General features: G+C 39.8%; 1 protein-coding gene across 6 annotated transcripts in view; it reads right to left on the bottom strand.

Annotated features, from left to right (window-relative positions):
• The window catches only part of GRAMD2B (GRAM domain containing 2B), a 110,433-nt gene that overhangs the window by 58,944 nt on the left and 30,035 nt on the right, over window positions 1–21,454 (bottom strand). The window contains exon 1 of one of the 6 annotated variants that reach the window (XM_081053999.1): window positions 1,483–1,756. The exons of 4 other annotated variants lie outside the window; for them this stretch is intronic. In XM_081053999.1, the coding sequence (XP_080910125.1) occupies window positions 1,483–1,565 (83 nt within the window). In that variant the 5' untranslated portion in view covers window positions 1,566–1,756. Of the gene's footprint in view, window positions 1–1,482; window positions 1,757–21,454 lie in introns of those variants that run through there. One more of the 6 variants, XM_081053997.1, reaches the window with a different exon arrangement.

A 21,454-nucleotide genomic window follows, 5' to 3' on the forward strand; every position in this document is an offset into this window, starting at 1 on the left:
AGAGTTCACCTTTTTCTTGAACTTGAATTAGTAGCATAGTTAGGTTTTCATTTTGGGGTGAGAAAACATTTTGTGAAGGTGAAACCGATAGCAATTTTTTCTTAAGCATCATTTTGCACATAAAGAGTAAAGAACAGCTTAAGTCGACAGTGCTGGGTGGGCAAAGGAATAGCCAAGGAAAGCAGACACTGGACTGAAGCCTTTGAAATAGTAAATCAAAGCAGCTAATAAAGCTATTCTTCCAAAACTGTAGCCCGGACACCAACAGATACACAGATGAAATATGCTTTTATAAAAAGAAATTTTTATGTGGAATCAGGCCGTGAGTTTAAAAATTGGTAAATGCTGAAATAATAAATGACAGAGACTGATTAAGATAATACACCATATTTTTATATTAGTATCAATAAAGCATGTTAGGTAACCCCACAACAGCTTGGTACCGTAAAAAATAAAATTGGGCTTATTTAGATACCTATCTTAATATCAATCTTATTCAGATATTTATCTTAATATCATATTGATTGCAAATAACCAAATGCTGAAAGATTCTTTACCTTTTTAAAAGAATGTTTGGGAATAACAATCATGTAAATAAACATGCTACTGGATTATAAAAGCAAACAACAAAAAAAGTAGAACAGGGAAAGAGAAATAAGTTTCATTACAGAAAGCTAATCCCTGTGACCAAAATATTTGAGTTTTCAGTTTCTTAAACCAGAAGAGGGTATAGGTCAAACAATGTGCAAATCCTATTATGGACTTGAATCTTTTAAGAGGATGGTCACAACCCGATATTTAAAGTGTTTTATTATATATTCATTTGCTCCTTGCCCCGACTGCTACACCCTCTCTCCAAAAAAGTGTATAACAAATATGTGTAAGTACCCAACTAAAGGCAGGCAGTCTTTGAGGGGGAAAAAAATAGAGCGTATGCCATGCTTTCCACTACTTTCCCACTGCCTTGGGGGGAAACAGTTAAGGGGATGGAGGACAGACACTCGGACGGTCCGAATCAACTGACCAACACACATCATTGTGAAACTAATGAACTGATGACATCTACGAGACAACTGCATCTTCCCGCACGTCCTGAAGAAGTAGGACAAGTGAAGTACATGTTAGCACTCTGTTTCTTGACAGGCTGAGACCTGAATGGTGGCCCCGGCCCTCCCTGGGGAATTGCAAAACACCAGTCGTGCTTTGGGCTTCAATACATCACCTCCCCACCGGACTGCACATTATCGTACCTTCTGGAAATGCTGCTGTGCCTTTTGTCTACTACAGAAGCTGAGAACAAGAAACACACACACACACACACACAACCAAGAGAAGGCCGGGCGCCACAGAACGCGTGCAAGCCCCAGGGCTGTCCGCGTGAAAGGTGCAGAACACTGTTTCCACTCCAGACTGGTCCCCGGCAGGGCAGTCCGGGCTGCGCGCTTTCTGCGCGGCGGACGGCTGCTGGCTGAGCATACTTACTGGGCTGAGCCAACTTTGCTCTCTCTCTTCCCGAGCACTTTGGCAGGCTTCGCGTCTTCCACATCTTGCTGGAGTTCAGTCATCGGGGCCGCGTCCCGAGGGCACCTGCAGACCTCCGCGCGCCCGCCGTCTGCCCCTGCTCGCCCTCCTCCCAGCCGATGCCAGCGTCCGGGGCGCAGGCCCAGCGAGGGCGCATCCAGGCCCGGCCGGCGCTGCGGGCAGCCACCCTGGACACGTCCGAGCGGCCGCGATTGGTCCGAGACAGCGTGGAAGCACCGGCGAGGGAGGGGAGGGGAGGGGAGGGTCGAAGCGAAGTGACAGCCTCTTGCCCCAACCCAGGAGGCGGAGGGAGAGAAAAAGGAAACCTGTTGAGCTAGTCTTTCTGGGAGAGGAAGCTAATTGGCCCAGCAGGTGAAACATTTGCCTAAGAAGGCATCCGAGACTGTATTTAGCTTCCTGGTAAGAGGGGTGTGTTTTTCTTCCCGGACGGTAACCAGGGGCTTTAAAAAATGACCAGCCGGCTGTAGATGCAGGAAATGGCTTCGACTGCGTGAGGAGCTGTGTCACACAGAGGCACTGTGTGGGCTGGCCTGGGCCCCAACCTCAAGCATGCAAACAGGACATGGCCTCGTGGAGGACTGCTGCGTGGGGCCGTAAACAATAGGGTAGTTCAGTAACAGAATAAGAGGTGGTTGCTCTTAGTGGGTATCTGGTTAACCCTTCCTAGTTCTGTAGGGGGAGAAACAGCCATCGGAACCTCCCAGCAACGTATTTACTATGCCCCCAACCAGTAAAATGAACGCCTCCTGGTGAGGTGTTGACTTGCTTGTTCTGTCTTTAGTCTTGCATTTGAAGCATACATTTATTCATTTGACAAGTTTTTTTTTAAGGCACAGTGTTCCAGGTGTTATTCTAAACATGCTTATTATAGCAAATAAGTTATGTGTTGGTGGTTTTCTGATTTGCCACAGAGCACTCGAGGACATGAAACCTTGTGGTTGGAAGCCTAACTTTAAAACAATTACAAGTAACAATAGTAGAGAATGGCACGGATGGGAACTATTACTAATTCTGGGGCTGCAAGTCCTTGATTTTTCTTTTAAAATTAACTTCAGATTTAATAATGACCAAGGCTGTGCAACCGTCGTGTTTATATATATATATGTATGTATGCACCTACCCTTCTAAAAAACTTCAAACATTTTGGAGATGCAAGTCCTTTCCAAAGTTTTCTTATTCCTTCTCCATTAACTAGCTTATGTCATCAGGCTGAGAGAACAAAAGCATCTTTTCGTAGCCCACTTGCTCCTCCAAAATTGAGTCTCCTAATACTTGAAAAATAAGTAAAAGAAAAAAGTTTATGTGGGAGAGCCCAGCTGCCTGAGGTGGCGAGGGCTCTGGGTGACCTGGAGGATTGAAGTGATTATCTTCTGTGTCCATAGCTGGCTCTTCCTGGGGACATTACGATTTCGGCCTCCTTGTCCCTTCGCTAGCTCCACCCCCTACTCAGGATGGGGGTTGGTTTGGGTTCTAGATGAGGTTTGCCATCCTCCCAAACTCTAGGCAGCGATTCTCTCCTTAAATCTCAGGTGCCCTCCAAGCTGTCCTGGCTACAGAACTCAGAGCAGAACTTTTTTTTTTTTTTTTTTTTTGCCCCTAAGTAACTTCTTTTATTGCAGTAAAATATACATAATACTCATCATTTTAACCATTGGGAAGTATACATCATTCAGTGACATAAAGTACATTCACAATGTATGTAACCATCACGATTATCTATAACCAAAACTTTTTAAAAATCATCCCCAACATAAACTCTATCCATACCACAATGTCTTCCTTCCTCCTTCTTCCAGCCCCGGTAACCTCTATTCTGCTTTTTGTCCTTAAGAATGATCTGTTCTGGGTACTTAATATAAGTGGAATTATATAATATTTTTGCTTCTGTTTCTGGTTTATTTCACTAAGCATAATGTTTTTCAGGTCCATCCAAGTTGTAGCATATGTCAGTACTTCATTCTTTTTTTTATGGCAGAGTAATATTCCCTGTATGTACGTTGGTTTATCCATCCATTCATCTTTTGATGAATATTTGGGTTGTTTCTACCTCTTGGCTATTGTGAACAATGCTGTGAATGCTGTGAATATTGATGTACAAATATCTGTTGGTGTCCCCGCTTTCAATTCTTTTGGGTATATACCTAGGAACGAAATAGCTGGTCCTATGGTAATTCTGTGTTTAACCTTTGAGAAACCATGGTCAGGCCTCTTTTAATGCATGAATAAAGGCAGGTGTTTGCTGGCATGGGCTTACAGTTCAATTAATGAACACTCAGTTGCCCTGAAACTTGTTCTTTAGTGTATGGAATGAGGACTTCTAGGAGTGTGGTCTTCAGTAAGAAAGGAAGGGAGGACATAAGTGGGTAGGGGTGGGTGGAGAAATAGCAGATAGTCCTTTCTTAGAGTGGGGAAGAATTAGAAATGAGTAAGTAAACTACATTATTTTACCTAGTCACATTTGCCTAAGTTTAAAAGACATTGCTAAACAGCTTCCTAAATTGTTTATTATTAGGGCTTTTCTACAATAATAAATGGAAAGCAGTATTTAGAAGGTAACAGCAGCCAAACGATAGAGGAAATTTCATTGTAATGTGACAAAATAGAGACATAAGGTTATGTCTAAAATGTATGTTAGGGGACTCTTTGAGTTTGCTCCAGAACCCTTTGTTTTCTTTCTCCAAGCCTCTGGAAACATACTTTTCTTGTTTCTAAAATCATAGAGTAGTTCTACCCAATACTTTTTCCAATTATTGAAGTAAGTTAAGTAGAAAATGCATAACCTATTATCTTTCAGGAGGTAGGGGCTTCTCTATAACAACTTACAATATTGATCATTGTTGGTCTTTTTAAAACATTGATCAGAAAAACTGTGCATCAGTCCACAGCTTCAGGGGCAGAGTTCAAACATGAGTTTGAGTGGAAATAAGGTTGTAATTTATGGTCAAGTAGTTACCTAATTTACAATATATGTACAGGTAAAGTGTCATCGCATGCTTGTAATTTTATGCATCTTGTCTGATGACGTGTTTTAGATGTTGAAGCTCTTATCAAGATGTAACCTGGAAGCTCAGTAATAGTTTAACTATGCATAGTATTTACTATGTCAATGTCATAAGTCAGAGAATTCTAGGAACACTCATCAGACCATTCCTTTTCCAATTTAAGGTCAATATCCAAAGGAGAATATAGGGGGGCGGGAAATGAGAGCGTTCAGAAGACAGCCATATGATGATACTGAAGAACTTCATTATAAGACTTTCAAAAAAATTGTCAGAATGAAAGTTGACAAGCATTATGTCAAAGGGACCTGTATTGAATGATGTCTGTCAAATATGAAGGAAAGTTTCCTGATGAATACAGTCGTGAAACATTGGGATGGCATTCTCTAGTAGGCTATGGAATCTACTCCTAGACAGGCCTTTGAAAGTAGTATTTTAAAAAAATCAAATAGAATGGTTCTACATCATTATTTCCCAAGCCAAGTTATACTGCAGATGGGGAAATCTGAAATATGTACTCTAGTTATCTCTCTAGGGATGGGGTGAGAACTAAGCTTAGCACTTCTGTTGAGAGGATAGCCAAAATGGGAAGGGCTTAATGGGTAAGGGCGGATAGGAATTGGGAAACAGTACATATCTGGTTCTGTGACAAAGCAGAAGCAGTAAAAACTCTTTCAGTTCAATACAATAAAATCTACCCCAAAGTTTAAAAATATATGTCTATTTTATGTATGGTAAATGTTACAGATCATAACATGTGAAGGGGAGGTCTCTGAGACCGTCCAGTAGAATGGTTTTCATACCAGGTTCTGAGGGAGTTCTGGGCTCTTTGAACTAGTGGAGGGAGGGAGCTGGCGTTTGAACTTGGTCTTCTGACTCTAGTGCCTATCTTTTACTACCACTCCAATATACAGCCTCTCCCACTTCAGTTAGAACTCTTCCACTTGTATCTCTTTCATATATTTCTGATCCATATTAATTTCTCTTTAAGGGTCGGGGAAGGGTTGCCTACCACACACGAAACAAAACTTAAAAATCAAATTCTCACCATCATTTTTCAGAGAAGAACCTGAGCTTCAGAGAATTTAGAGACGTGGCTAAAATCACAGTGGACCCATGAGGATGAAGACCCAGCTTTCCTGACTTCAGGTGGGGTGCTTGTAGGGGTAAAGGAGAGTGAACAGAACAAAACAAGGCTTGTTAATGGCAGGGACACATGCCTTACAGGAGTGTGTGTGTCGCGGGGAGAGGGAAGGCCAAAGACCTTCAGATATACTCGTATATAATATTTATGGGAAAAGAAATGTTTGAATCTAGAGCTATCTTTGGTGGCTGCATTATCTATTGAGGTTCAGCTGGATGGTTCTCATTTGGAGTCTCCATGCAGTTGCAGTCAGATGGCATCCAAGGTTAGAGTCATTTGAAGACTCAGCTGAGCTGGACGTACACTCTCATGTCTGGTGCTTCAGCTGAGATGGCTGGAACAGCTGGGGACTAGCCGTGCATTTCAGTTTCTCCACGCGGCTAGCTTGGGCTTCCTTATAGCATAGCGGTCTCAGGAGAGTTGGGCTTTTTACTTGGTGGCTGGCTTCCTTCAGAGCCTGTGTTCCATGATACCAAGGTAGCATCTGCAAGGCTTCCTATGAGATACACATGACATCAAGCAACTTCACCTCTACTATTGGTCAAAGGTGAGTCACAGGGCTAGCTCAGGTTCAAGGCAAGAGAACTACACAGGATGTGAAACCAGGAGTGTAGTTCACTGGAGACCGTCTTTGGAGACCAGCTTCCGCAGTGCAGATAATCAGTCCCTCTGACTATAGATACTTCGTCATTGGCCATGTGAGTAAAGGGACATTTCTAACAGCATTGTTCTAAATGCATGAGAATAGAGGTGAACAAAACAGACATGGTACTTACATTTTAGTGTGAGAGACTGGAAACAAAAATAAGGGAAGCACATGAATAACATAGTTTTCACAGGTAAGAGATATAAAGAAAATAAAACAGGAAGCCATGTGGAGTGAGGAAGGTCTATTTTACATGGAAAGATGAGGAAAGCCTCTTTGGGAAGTGACATCTCAGCTGAGACTTGCACAAGGTGAAGGAAGAAGCCGTGTGAAGTCTGGGTGCAAAGCTTGCCAGCCCGAGGAAAGAACGTGGATAAAGGCCTTGAGGCAGGACTGAGCCTGGCATACTCTAGGACAGTAAGAAGGCCCTGTTCTCCACTGCACATGCAGTATCAGGAAGGAAGGGAAGGTTGGTGGGAGAGGTCTCGGAGAGATATCTTCTCTGTCCATTTGTTTATCATCTGTCCTCTCCCACAAGAATTGAATCTTCTCAAAAATAAGAGATGTGTCTGTAATGTTCACCACTGTATCCAGAGTGCCTGGTGCATGTTAGATGCTCAATAAATGTTTGTTAAATGGATGAATGGATGGATGGATGGATGGGTGGATGACTCGTTGGGTGGTGGTTTCCAACCAGCATTACTCAACCATATTCCCTTGGAACTCTAGTTGACCTGATATGGTCTAATGTTGAATAGTATTGGTCTTTTTTTGCAATTCGCAGGGGCATGGGGGGGGGGGAAGAGTGAGTGAAAAATAATTATGACTTAAATCCCTCCCCCACTAGAAAAGAAAATCTTTGGCTGATGCTGCTTATCACTTGTCTGCTAGTTGACTGCAAGTGCTTCAAAAAGGTCCGAGAGGTCCCATGACTCCCAGATGGTCTAGCTCCGGAGCATGTCCAAACTCACTGTTTATCATCCTCAGGCCACAATTTAGAGTTGTGGAATTTCTCGTGCTTTTGTAGAGAAACAGTCATAGAGCTACTTCCTTTCCTTGTTTTGGGAACTAATGAACACACCGTCACTAGGAGGACCGGCCTTCTTCTTTCCTCACACCCTGCCCTGTGTGGGTGTTCTGTTTTCCTCTTTGTGAGATGGTTGGCTGGTACCATCCATGCGGTGCCATCAGCACATTACCGTGAAGCAGTTTATATTTAATTTTTGTGAAAGTCCTTTCTGCATGTTACATTTTTACTTTATACCATCTCTTGCATCCTTTTTATTGCTTTTTCTTATTTTCCATTCTTTTTTACATATTTTCATTTATTGGTTCCTTCTTGACAATTCCTATTCACATTTCGTTATCTTGTCTTCCAGTCGGTTCTCTATGTAGCACTACTCATTTAAAAAAAAATTACCCAACAAATAAGTTGGCAAAGAAGGCGCATGGGAGAAGAGAGTGTAGAAAACACCTCAGGCAAATAGTTTTTCTATTTCTCTCAAGTAGCTCCAGAATCTTTTGATTGCATCATAAATAGACTCTTCATTTGGGTCAAATCGAGCAGCCTATCCATGCTTCCTTCTTTCCTTTCTTCCTTCCAATTAATGTTTTTGTTTGTTTTTTGATGCCTTTTGTATGCCAGGCTATGTTCTGGGTGATGGAGCTATAAAAATAAATAAGCACTTTCTTGCTATAACTGAGTTTTCAGTCCAGTGGGAAAGAGTCCAATAAACAGATATTTACAAAACATTCATACACAAAACTTTAATCAAAAACTACCACACTCATATATCACAACCAGATACTTGGATCAAGTAACATCAAAATGTCAAAAGATGGGAAGGGGCACAAGATGGCCATATGATGTTTCGTGTTCTTCTGTTTTGGATCACACACAAGCCAACTCTCTGCTCACCAATTCACACAACTTGCTGAAAAGGCCCTAGTCTGGAAGTCAGGAGAACTGGGCTCTAGTCCAGGCACTGTGCTTTATGCTGGAATGTGAATCTATTAATGGAATACAGCATTTAAGTAACAGAATGCTGGCCTCAAAGCTAGGAACCTAGAGCTCATGGTTAGAGCAGTATCACTTTCTGCCTTACACAGACTAACTATAAGAATAAAGAAAAAAAACAAACAAAGCCAAACCAATCTTTTTGCACAGAAATGTGTCACGGAGCAAAATGCAAAATGGCGATTTTAAATACATTTCATCTGGAGAGCGTAACTATTGAAATTGATTCACTTGGGGAAGCTAAATGGCTTTGTGTTTCTTGGCATTAGTTTTTACTTTTAAAACTAAACCGGACGAAAACAGAATGGATCCCTGTAGGTTAAGATCACAGACTAATTAAAATCAGAATTTAATTTTTATGTTTAGTAGTAGTCAATCAAGGAAATGAAATTAAAAGTCCGTCTTTCCTCCATATCAAAAAATACATAATACGCTCTTTTATTAAAACACATGTTATATTAGAGGGAGATTCAGATATTAGAAATTCTTGGTCCTATAGAATCCCAAGCCTTCAGATTGTGAGACAATATTGTATGAATTTGAAGTAGACTGCACAAAGGAAAAGGAGGTGAGAGCTGGTGGGAATGGTCTTGGCTCCTAGCTTTTCAGTTGCTTTTCCTACCCCCCCCACCCCCACTCTGTGTTTCAACAATATTTGTTTTTCGCTCTTCTTCAAGGCCTTGCCTGTGATATCCTTTCAGTAAACAACTCTTGTCTGAGCTTGTTGAGTGAGTTGTCCTGGCAATAAACAAGCCCTGACCTGGGAGGGGTGGGGGGTGAAGAACGCTGTAAGGGAATGGTGAAGGGTCAGACGGATTTGAGACCCCTAATATGTATCTTATTACTTCCTCTAAGCCTCAGTTTGCTCAGATGTCAGAAGAAACAAAGGGAATAGCAATAGTATCTATCTTATAGAGTCATTGGGGAATTGAAAGAGCTCATATATATAAAGGAATGAGTACAGTACGCCAGGTTTCAATTCATAGAAACTAATGCCTATCATCACCATCACATTATTATCGACCAGACTATTTTAACAAATTGAGGGGATTGGCCTCCCATATTTAAATAATGAGTTCATCAGCCCTCATTATTTAAAGACAGCACGCGTTGTGTAGAGTGTTATGTGTCACCCTCTCAAAGGAGTTTCTAAAGCCATAGAAGATGTACCAGCTGTTCCCCTCTGAGTCCTCAGCCCTCTTCAGGTTGATTTCCTTATGTCAGAAGCTAAGTCTGCATCCTCAGAACAGTAGCATTGGTACATTTAATTTGCCAGATCTCAGCTATAATCTTGCACATGTCCTTGGGTTTTTCTCTCTCAGATGTCTTTGCCACTGTAAAAGCTAAGCTATAGCTTAACTAGTAAAGGAGTCATTGAATTAAGGGTTAATCAGTATGAACTCCTATGGAGTGGAGGCCTATGCTAGCTAGGGTGACTGTATTTCTGGTTTGCATGGGACACTCCTGAGTTAGTCCTGGGTTCTGGCATAATTATAGTAGAGTCCCCTTTCCTTCTCAAAAGATGTCCCTATTTGGAAAATTTAGTAATAGCCATTCTATAGTATTGACCAAATCAAAATATCCTATTAGCTCAGTTGTTTAGGCTAGGTATCTAATGAACCAAACTCTCGGATCTAATTGCCTTGCTGCCTAGAAGGCTGCATTTGGTCACTCATTTATTCCCAACGTGTGTTAAATGACCTGAAAAGTTATCAGAATGGTGAGGTAAAAACAAATGCATGCAAGAAAGTCAAATGATGACAGTTACTTGAAAAACAGCTCAAAGCTCACGTACCGTTAACATCAGATCAGAAACATCTCATGCACAGTTGCTACCTTCATGATCCAGTGAGGAATTCGAGTCTAACTGTCCCCTCGGTATTACTGATTACGGCACTGCCAACCACAAGCCAGAATTCTTATTTAGCCCTCATTGAATCACACTGATGTTTACACCGAAGTTGTAAACAATCTGGTTTAATTCTCCAGATGCTTTCTTTCCTGGGTCATCTAACTTTTCTACAGTAAGAACTTGAAGGCTGCTTCTCGTAAGCCACAGGCTCTGGTTTTCAGTTTATCATCAGTGAGCTAATTTCTTACTTAGAGCCTTGGGTATCTAATGGTTAACTAAACTGCTAGTGAGTAATCTTTGTAATAAAAAAACTCCAGCACCTACAACAAGTTTATCAAGTTAAGGATTCTTCTATTGTTTTCACTTATTTCTATTTTTATTACCTGCTCTATTTAAAAGTGTGGATGTGGATAGTGGTAACCTTGTGGGTCGATTGGCAAGGGGGTAGAGGGCCGCCAAGGATGCTGGAAATGTTCTCTATATGGGTCTGGGTGGTGGGTACCTGGCCATACACTCGTATGCATATGCAAATGTGCAATTTCATTGAGATACAATTAAGATTTGTGCATTTTAATATATTTAAATTAAGCCTCCATTTAAAAAAGTAAAGAGAAAAGAAAAGTCTCAAATCTCTTTAGCCAAAGCTGGTAAAAAAAATAAAAATGTACTCTGAGTTAATAAAGTTGCAGAAAGAAGAAACAAATCACCTACTTACATAAGGTTTTTATCTCCTGGATATCAATATGACCTTTGTCTTTTTATTCTTTTCTATAGGTATATGTCTTGTTTTCACTGTCTTAATCATTGACAGTAAGATCTAAAATTTTGACAAAAGAGTTTTTGGATAGGACTTTTTCTGCCCACTTCTGTTCATATACTTGTTTCAATATGTAACATTACAAAGTTTTTAACTCTTCACTATGAGCTTTTTGCATAACCTATGAAATATCTATCAGAAGCTTCCTAAACCACATCAGTCATGGCTTATAAATAGTATGTATCTTCACCTCTTGCTTTCCAGTTTATCATGTGACTATTTAATACTATCAATAATAATGTCAAGAGAAACAAACAGTATTTTAATATAAAATTGGTATATTGCAAATTAGAACCTTCCAGATACTTCAAAAAATATTTAATACTCTCAAATATCCTATCTTTTATTTTTCAATCTACCTCCTAAAGGTACTCTACTCATACGTAGGCAGCCACACAATGATCTAAGATTTGGGTGAGTTCAAGAACTGAGTTTATATGCAAATAAAGAAAAAGGAAAAGAGAGGGAGAGACTTAAATTAACTGAGTGTCTCCCAGATGCCAGGCACTGTGCCTCGCATAGATTATTTACTGCTACAACAACCCTGTGAGAATCGTCTCATTGCATCAATCAAGAAACTAAGGTTCAGAAAAGGTAAACTACTCTCCTAAGATCACACAGGTAATTATTCTGTTGCATTGTTTTCCTAAGCTTGCTCTTTTTTGTGCAATCTCTGGTGATGACACAAGAGGTGAATTCCTAAGTGATTAAAGATTTAAAGGGATTTTAGAGATAATTTCATCAATCCCACTTGTTTGGAGGTAAAGAAGCTGGGTTCTGGAAGGTTATATTGATTCCATCTGGGCAATGTACATGTCAGTTGCCATTCCTCTTAGAAGTTTTCTTTTTCTCCTCTCCCCATCTCCCCACTTCATCCTCTCCATCCCCCCAACCTACCATAGTCAGAATTACAATACTTTACATGCTATATTGTGTGGTGGACAAGGGTGAGTAGCATTTGGAGACTGTGTTTAAATCCCTGATCTACCACTTATGAGCTGTGTGACCTTGAGTAAGTTCAACCTCTCTGAGCTTCGGTTTCTTCACTGTAAAAAAATGGAGAAAGTAATAGTACCTACTCGTATCTCATAGATAATTAAATGAATTAAAACATGGAAAGCCCTTGAGAATAGGGGGTGGCATGCAATAAATGTCTCATGACAATTAACGGTTAGTTTCTGTTATTATGCTGCACCATATTTCTATCTTGGTTTACGGTTACGAGTACATGAGTACAGGCTGGTTTCCCCAGTGAGATGGAGATGGTGTCTTACACATCTTTGTAATTCTCCCCTTAGTGCCAAGATCGGTGCTTAATAATTCTAGACACGGAACAAAGGCCCGTGGGATTGATTTCATTTTCCTCGTTAATGACTTCACAATTTTCCAATTTTCCCCAGTTAATGACTCCATCACATACAGAATCCAAACCTCCCAGTTCTATTTCTGCTACTCTTGAGGATCTTGATTATTGATTTCCAGGCTCGCATTTCCCCCTTGGACTCCTCATTGCTTTTAGGAATCTAAAAGCACTGGGGTAGCTGCACCTGCCTATGATTCAGTTCAGGAATTATTTCTTTGTTGTTCCTTTAAGGGATTAACATCGAGCATGGACTGACTTTCTATTCTTGCGATTATGTGGTTCATACAAACTGGTCTAATGTAACAAGTAAGTAATTCTTTCTGATACATACTTTCTACCCACAGCTTCTCATCTCCACTGGCCCTGGTAACTTCAACTCCCTCTTCACACGTTCAGGAGGAAAAGTAAGGCCTTTACCTCATTTTGCTTCCCTTTACATTCCTTTCTCTATCAAATTGTTGTTGTGACAAAAAGGACTAATGAAAGGCTTCATTTCCTAAGGCTGTGTTGAGACTGGAATCCTGAGATTTCCTGGTTTCGGGGAAGGTAGTTATTATGTTTTGACTTCCACTCAGAAAATTTAACCTCGACATTTCAATAGCACCAGACTATTGTTTTCAAAAGTATGGTACGTAGAATGTTGTGACAAGCTTTCTAAAAATGTGGACTACACCTATCAGACATTAGTATTCCATCCTCTTTTGGCAAAGTTGTGGGATTTTTTTTTTTTTTAAATGACAAATTTCAGGTCTATTGTTTGAAAATTCAAATATAATACTATTGAACGTGTACTTTTGGGGATAACGATGCTGTTATTCCACTGTGAACTTTGGAAATTGTTCTAGTCTCTTCTTTATTAGCAGAACTTGGGGGATAAACATATATATTTAGATAGTCTCTGACCTTTGCGAAGTTTTGGAGATGTTAATATTACTTGAGGTGAATCTTTTAGTGTGTCCAGTTATATGTCAGGAAATATAAAGCTGCTTTAAAATAAGATGAAACTCATTATAGGAAAGTTTTGATGTATAAAATTACAACAACAAAAATGTAACATGTAACTTTATTGAATATTTTACATTAAGATGAGTTTACTTTAACCTGTATTACATTTTTTTCCTATTATCTCTCCCCATAGTGTCTAGACTGTGTGAGGGCGGTGTCATTGTCTCTTGTTAAGCCTCTATTCCTAGTACCTATTGTAAGTGCTCAATAAATCGTTCTTGAACAATAAAAGATGACAATCAGAAAAACATGACATATTACAGGCAACATCCAACTTAGAAATGCATTGTATTCTCAATGGCATTTTGTATTTCATTATTTGGAATACAGAATACATTTTCTCATGTAAAGAGTAATGTGAAAAGAACTTAAATCTCTAGATTTGCCCATAAAAGTGACTTTATCCCATATTGTAAATTCTATTGTTTTTGCTATTCCAGAAGCAAACTTTTCTGGGCTAGCTTGGGAATCAAATCATCATTTTAAAACTTGTTTATATAGTGAAGGCACTTCTTACCATACAGGGAACTCCCCACTGAATTTAAAGGTGGGTTTCCCTCTATGTCTTCTCCTTCCTGGGTCACTATTAGTCAAAGGTATGGAGGGAAATAAGGAACTGGCCTCTAAGGGGTAAATATTGTCTCCCCAGGGCTTCGGGGAGACTCTACCCTGACTGACTCCTGTCTCTGTAAAAGTACTTTCCTCCCATCAAACTACCTGCTAAATTATGAGGACTTCTAACTTCTATATGTGACTTTGTCCTTTTAGCCACACATCCTGTATAATTACCTCAGTCCCCTGAGGCAAATAATGAAGGAAAACTCTGGAGGTGGTTTTGAAGCTACCACAGATCCATAAGCCTTTATCCAAAATCTATGGGGCCAGATGTCTTTCGGAATTCAGAGAATTCAGAGACATTTTTGGATTTTACAAAGGTAATATGACACATATACTTCATGTTGCAGACTATCCGTGTAATTCAACCTTGTATTCAACACAGTAATATCTCTTCAGTTAAAAATATAAATATTCCCACAGAGATAGATACTTCTTATATGTAAATATTCCCACTAAGTGAGATAGATACTGCTTGGAGCCTCACATCTCTTCAGTTCAGGTTCTGCTAGCAAAGTTGTAAGAGTTGTTTGGTTTTCAGGGATCTTACTATCTCAGAGTTGCTGGCAGGAGATTGTGGAGCTGTAATACCAGAGAGATTATGTCTCAGGAAAAAAAAAGGAAGAAGGTTCTCTTGATCCCACAGCTGTGGACTGGATTCTCGAGCAACGGGGACCCTACGTGGAGACAGAGGAGCCTCACATCTTTTGAGGAGAAGTCTGAGAATAGGCTTCCACGTGGTATTATACCAATGCCTTCTTCCTCAGCCAAACCTTGGGTTCATGAGCTCCCCGTTTGTTTTTAGTGGGGCTATTGTTTAGGAGGCCAGGCTTTCTGAGTTGGCTGAAAGAACTGCCACACTTGGAGAGGAAACCTCTTTCCACTTGGACTGAGGTGACAGGAAGGCATAGGGAGGGCCGGGAGCTCCAGCAGGGTTGTTGGCAACAGCCCCATGGAGACATGAAAAGGGGGAACGCTACTGAAGGTGCTGGAGGGGAAGGCTGGTGCTGGAACAGAATAGGGCCTGAAACCTGATTCAGGGACCCCTTCCCCACCGGCTTTTGATTTTTCCCTAGAGCTGGTTCAGCAGTCACAACAAGTGACACTTGGCTAAATATGACCAAACACACTAAATATGACCAGTGTATTTTGTTAGAATTTGAAAGTCTGACAATGAACCGGGACCATTCCAATTTATTGTTGGTCCTATGGACCTTATTATGTCACTTCTGTGATTTACACACTTGTGCTCCTGCTGGGATTGCAGTGTCTGACCCTGGTGCATGACCTAGGGTCAGAGGGTTACCTCAGTGTTTAGTTGTCCAAACCACCCAGCAGCAGACATGTGGTCTACGCAAGACACAGGGTTAGAAAATTGTATGATAATGTGATAGTAAGTTGATAGTGAACTTTCCTGTTTTAGGTAAAAACAGATCTGTATCCAGACGTTTCCCTAAAGCATTCCCTCTTCACAGTCTCTCCTGCTGCTTTTGACTTTTTAGTCCCTGGTATTGTTCTTTTTCCCCCCCCCAGCATTGATGGATATATAGTTTGCTAATAGATTTTTTTTGGGGGGGGGGAGTGTGTGGGGGTTAGTCTTAGTAATTAGAAACAGCTTAAAAAAGTGAAGTGAGCTTTTGTTAATGCTAATTTATTTTCCAAGAAGGGATGTTTGTGAGTTCTGTGCCGCCTGGAGCCATGCGGGGAGGTCAGCAAGGCTAACTTCCTGGAATTTCCCCAGAGCTCTGTCCTGTCAAACTAGTCAAACTCTAAGGGGCCTTTTAGTTACAACAGGTCGTTCTTCCAAACCATCACGTGATCCAAGACTAAGATCTTTGCTGTTAAATTCAGATTAAGGTAAAGGGATCATATCTTGAAATATGCTGATTAGGAAAGTGATTAGGAAATGAACTTCTCTAATTATAATTAATAAGCAAGATAGATCGTACTTAATCATAAGTTTTGTGCATTAAGGAATTTAATAATTATGAGACTAAATGTTAACCACTTAGAAAAACCTTTTTAATATCTTTCTTAAATGTATACTAACCTTGTGTTTCTTTCCTAATTACGAAACACCGTTATTTCCATTTTTCCAAAGGAAAAGCATCTTCTAACCATAAAACGTATAAAACTTTCAGTTGTAAGAGGTGCAACCAAAAGCAAATGGATGATTGTAAATAGCTCATTCTAGGAAAATGGGTTTGAGGCTTCTTCGTTAATGTACTTTGCACACTTACAGTTACAATTTTAGTGCCTCAATTCCAGTAGTACCCAAATATTCTTTAGCTAGCCTTAAGTTATTTCATAGCTAAGGGTTATTAATTTGGCTGGCTCATTCTTAGTGAAGGAAAAAAGAATCCACATATTTGGGGCTTACCAAATGTAGAGAACACCTGGCTTTTATTTCATAGAATTGATATCTTGCAATTAGGAAAAACTTCACAGGTCCTATCTGGATGTATGTTTGAGTCCCCTTTAGACATCTGACCAAATCATCTCACCAGATTCTAAATTGGGTGACAGCCGGAACCATGCCTATTTCATTCACCTGTGTGTAGCCAATGTTAAGTTTCCAGAGTGAATATTCAATAAAGGAATGAAGAATGTTGAATGACTATCAAAGACTTGAACAGCTCTGGCCACGGGGAGCTCTTTACTATTCAAAAGGCCCCATTCATCTTTGGGCAATTCTGGTGGTTCAGAGTTTTCTTTTATAATGATTGGACTGTCTGTCTTCTCTTCCCTCTCATTTGTTCCATTTTAGCCCTTCAGGCTGTACAGAGTTGGTCTATCACATAACAAACCTTTAAATAGCGCAGTTGACCCTCATGCCCTAATCTCTCCACTTTGCCTCTATGTGTTACTTCTGCAGACTAATGTCCCTAGTTCTTCCACAATGGACATAGATTTCAGTGTTCACTCATGTTGACACCTGCTCACTTCTGAGCATGCTCCAGACGATCACCTTTGCCTAATACTCAGGATGATTCAGGGAAGGCCTGACTCACATGGAATTGTTAACTTATGCATTCTAGAATCTACTTATGCTACTTGTTAGTAAACTCACTTTTAAATTTTTTGCATGAATCATTTTTTTCAGCTCTTCAGAGAGAACTAATATTTTAGTTTTAACAAAACCCTGCTTCAATGGAAGGCAAATTAAAAGGGAGATAATTATTATCTAGGAGGTAGGTTTAGCCTGCCAATGATTCATCTGTTGTGTTTGTTTCCCCAAGTTGACTTATTTGGATAAGTAAATTATTAAGATTACTTGATTCTTTGTGAATATTAAAGCTGGAGAGTTAGATGGAGGGTCCCTCCCTGGACAATCTTTGCCTGGAATGTTTCCTCCATGGCAGCAAAGCCAATCATTGGGACTACCAAGTCTGATTCTGGGAACTAAGTATTCCCCATATGGCTACCTGATAGTTAAGGCAGAAATTTGAAGGTTTTGTAAGACTGCATGTAAATAAGCATTTACTATATACTGGGGGTGCCAAAAAAAAAGTATACAAATGGACACTTTGGTCAACGTTGCTCAAGCAGTAGTTTGCCATAATCAGAAGTGTCTGCACGCTGATGGTAACCACTTTGAGCACTTCTTGTAAAGGCAGAAGTCAAACGTGACTTGTATTCATCTTTGTTATTGGTATATATTGAGTATTGCAATTTTAATAGTTTTTTCCTTTCTTAAAATGTGCATACATTGTTTTTGGGACCCTCTGTATTTTCTCATAAGTCTAAAGATACAATTTAGCAAAAAGAATTTGATTTTCATGAACTTTGAAATTTACTGAAGATAATAATTTAAAAATCAAACTGTTAATGTGGAAGATGGAGGTACATGTATATGCAAACATGTAGGAATCTTTATTAGAAATAATCTTTTAGTGAGATAATATCTTAAATTTGGGTAATTAGAGAAATACAGTTAGAAAACAATTTTTCAGTTATTTGAATCCTTTGAAATTACAGTCAGTTTCTAATGGGGGATTGGAGAGGGGAAGGAAGAGAAGGAAGCTGATGGGTGAAAGTAGGAAAGCTAAAAGGAGGAAGTGGGGAATAAAAAGAGGGAGGGGCCAAAAAGGTAGAAAATCTCAGGAATTCTAAGTAGCCACAGGGTCTTAACTGTTTCCTTCCATGCACTTTGCTTGCGCTTACACAGTAGAAAGTTCACGAACTTAATTGTCCCACCCATAATATTTTAGTTGATTTGTGGTGGATACTCATTCCCCAAAAAAGCTAAGACAGCAAATGGATGCTTCTATGAGACAGAGGGTAAGTTTTACTAAGCATTTGCAGTAGAGAAAAGGACTCAATTAAGGTCCTGCCTAGGATTTATTTCTCAAGGTTAGTTCTTTGACCATCACATATGGCCTAATAAGGACCGCTGGGCTAGTAAATGTTGTTTAGGGGTGTGTCATGAACTCTGTTCTTGGTGATAACCATTTCAGTATCTGTATATCTATGAGGATTCTTTCTTGAATGCCAGGGGGCAAAAGGTAAAAGTGAAAGAACATTTGTACTTCATCTATCCTTCCTTTTACCTCTCCTCTAACGGACACAACGATTCCAGGGAAGGCCCAAGGGTTTGCTTTCAGTGGGAAGACTGGGGTTGAAGGCCATGATGGTGGCAGGAGATATGACTTAAATTAGAAACTCCCAGGACCACTTCAAAATAATCCGGCCTAACTGGCTCTAAGGTTATTCGTTGAGCCAGTCCAACTTGCCAGTGTCCTGGATATCAGGAGACTTCTGATTTAGGAACCAGATCTTAAATTAAAAGGTGTCCTCTTTGCCCTGAAACCCTGCTGAGCCTACTCCAGAGTCTCTTTGATTTCTTCCTCTTTCCCTCAAGGATCTGTTTTCATCAGATGGTGATTTTGAGACCTTTATTTTTCACCTCTGTGCAGAAAAGAGTTAACATATTCCTAGTAGGACTGACACTACTATTCTTAGAAAGTCTTGTTTGCAAGGTTGACCCTACCTGGTATTTGGGAACTTGGATTTTGGGAGTGTTCCCACTATTCCCTTACTGGTATAGTGTCTCATTGGGCCTAGATAATTTAAACAATGTGACTTATGCTGAACACCTTTCTTTCTGGGAGTTTAAATTTGGCATGCCCATGTGACCAGCTTCCAGTTAAAACCTCGGGTTCATCGTCTCTGCTGAGCTGCCTGGCCAGAATCATGGGACATATGTTGCTACATTTTCATTGTGAAGGAAGAGTGTACTCTCTGTGACCCTTCGGGGAGGCAGAGAGCGTAAGTAAGCCTGTACAGTCATGCACCACATAATGTTTCAGTCAACAATGGACGGTGTATACTGTGGTATCCCCATAAGATTATAATGGAGCTGAAAACTTCCTGTCTCCTGGTGACATCGTAACCATCATAAATCAAGCAACACATTGCTCATGTATTTGTGGTGATGCTGGTGTAAACAAACCTACTGCGCTGCGTTTTGTATGAAAGGATAGCATATACAATTATGAGGTCTGACAATGAAGTTCGCGAACTCACCCTAAAAAAGTGCTACATACCTCATTGCTGAATATCACTATGGTCACCTCTGAAGTGCTCCCCTTGGGAAGCTATGCACCAATGCCAGTGCCTATTTTGGAACTCTTTTTCTGGAATGGCCATCAGAGTTGTCGTCATATTACCCTTGATGTCCAGAATGTCATCAAAATGTCTTCCTTTCAATATTTCCTGTATCTTCAGGTAAAGAAAGAAGTCATTGGGGAGTAGGTCAGGTGAGTAGGAAGGGTGTTCCAATACATGGTTTGTTTACTGGCTAAAAACTCCCTCACAGACAGTGCCCTGTGAGCTGGTGCATTGTCGTGACGCAAGAACCATGAATTGTTGGCGAAAGTTTGGGTCATCTAACTTTTTCATGCAGCCTTTTCAGCACTTCCAAATAGTAAACTTGGTTAACTGTTCAGTTGCTACGAATTCATAATGAATAATCCCTCTGATATCAAAAAATGTTAGCCACATCATTGCAACAAGTTCGCAAATTTAATTTTCAGACCTCATATGTATATATAGAACATAATACTTGATAATGATAATTAACGACTATGTTCCTTGTTTATGTATTTACCACACTATACTTTTTATAGTTATTTCAGAGTGTCCTTTAAAACAAAAAGTTTGCTTAAAACAGTATGCTGTGTTAGGCCAGTAGTAGCCTCAGACATCTCGTGTGTACCCTGCTTCTTGATTGCATCATTTCCTCTCGTGTTTGAGTTAAGCTCATGTTGTCTTGTACAGTAACATGCTGTACAGGCTTGTAGGAGCACTAGGCTACGTACACCATATAGCGTAAGTGTGTAGTGGGCTATATTATCTAGGTTTGTGTAAGTGCGCTCTATGATGGTCACACAGTGAAATTGTGGTCACACAATGAGCCACGTGTAGGCTCAGTTCCCTGAGTCCTTTGAGTGACGCTCTGAGTATGAGGCTCTCTCAGGGACTCCTGACACAACTCCCTTTCTTACAGAATTCATCTGCTTATATCCTTATTTTAACCCTACACAATTTCAGTGAAAGGATAAATGGGAAGTGTTTTTGAAAAGTGAAGTGGCAAATAAAGAAAATATTGATCTGAAAGTTCTAGTTTAATAAAAATGTGTTAACCCTTTTGAAAAATCAGAAAGCCAATTTATCAGTCATTGAAAAATTATTTATATACTTTGTACTTATAGAATACGAACTTTCCAAAAAAGGCATGCTTTCTTAGGCTCTTTCATTAGCTTTTTAAAAATAACAGCTGTATTGAGAAAAAAGTAATGTAACATGAAATTCACTTTTAAAGTCTACAATTCAGTGGTTTTAGCACCACTAAACAGAGTTGTGCAACCAACATCACTAATCCTGGAACATTTTCATTACCAGGAAAAGATGCCCCATAACCTTTAATAGTCAATCCCCATTGTCCCTCCGCCCTAGCCCCTGGGAATCGGTAATCTACTTTCCATCTCTATAGATTTGCGTATTCTGGACATTTTACGTAAATAGAATCACGTACCCTTCTGTGACTAGATTCTTTCTTTTTAAAAGAAATTAATAGTTTTTTCTTTTTCAATTACAGTTGACATACAATATTATATTAGTTTTCAGTATACTACATAGTGGTTAGACATTTATATAAGTCACGAAGTGATAACCTGATAAATCTAGTACCCATTTAACACCATATATAGTTATTACAATATTATTGACTATATTCCCTATGCTATACTTTATATCCTCATGACTGCTTTGTGACAACAAATTTGTACTTCTTAATTCCTCCACCTTTTTTCAGCCATCACCCCAAACCCCCCTCCAATCTCGCAACCATCAAAATGTTCTCTGTATCTCTGAGTTTGTTTCTGTTTTGTTTGTTCATTTATTTTGGCTTTTAGATTCCACATATAAGTGAAATCATCATAAGTCTGTCTGAC

Source organism: Rhinolophus hipposideros, assembly GCF_964194185.1.
Source record: "Rhinolophus hipposideros genome assembly, chromosome: 7".
Lineage (NCBI taxonomy): Eukaryota > Metazoa > Chordata > Mammalia > Chiroptera > Rhinolophidae > Rhinolophus > Rhinolophus hipposideros.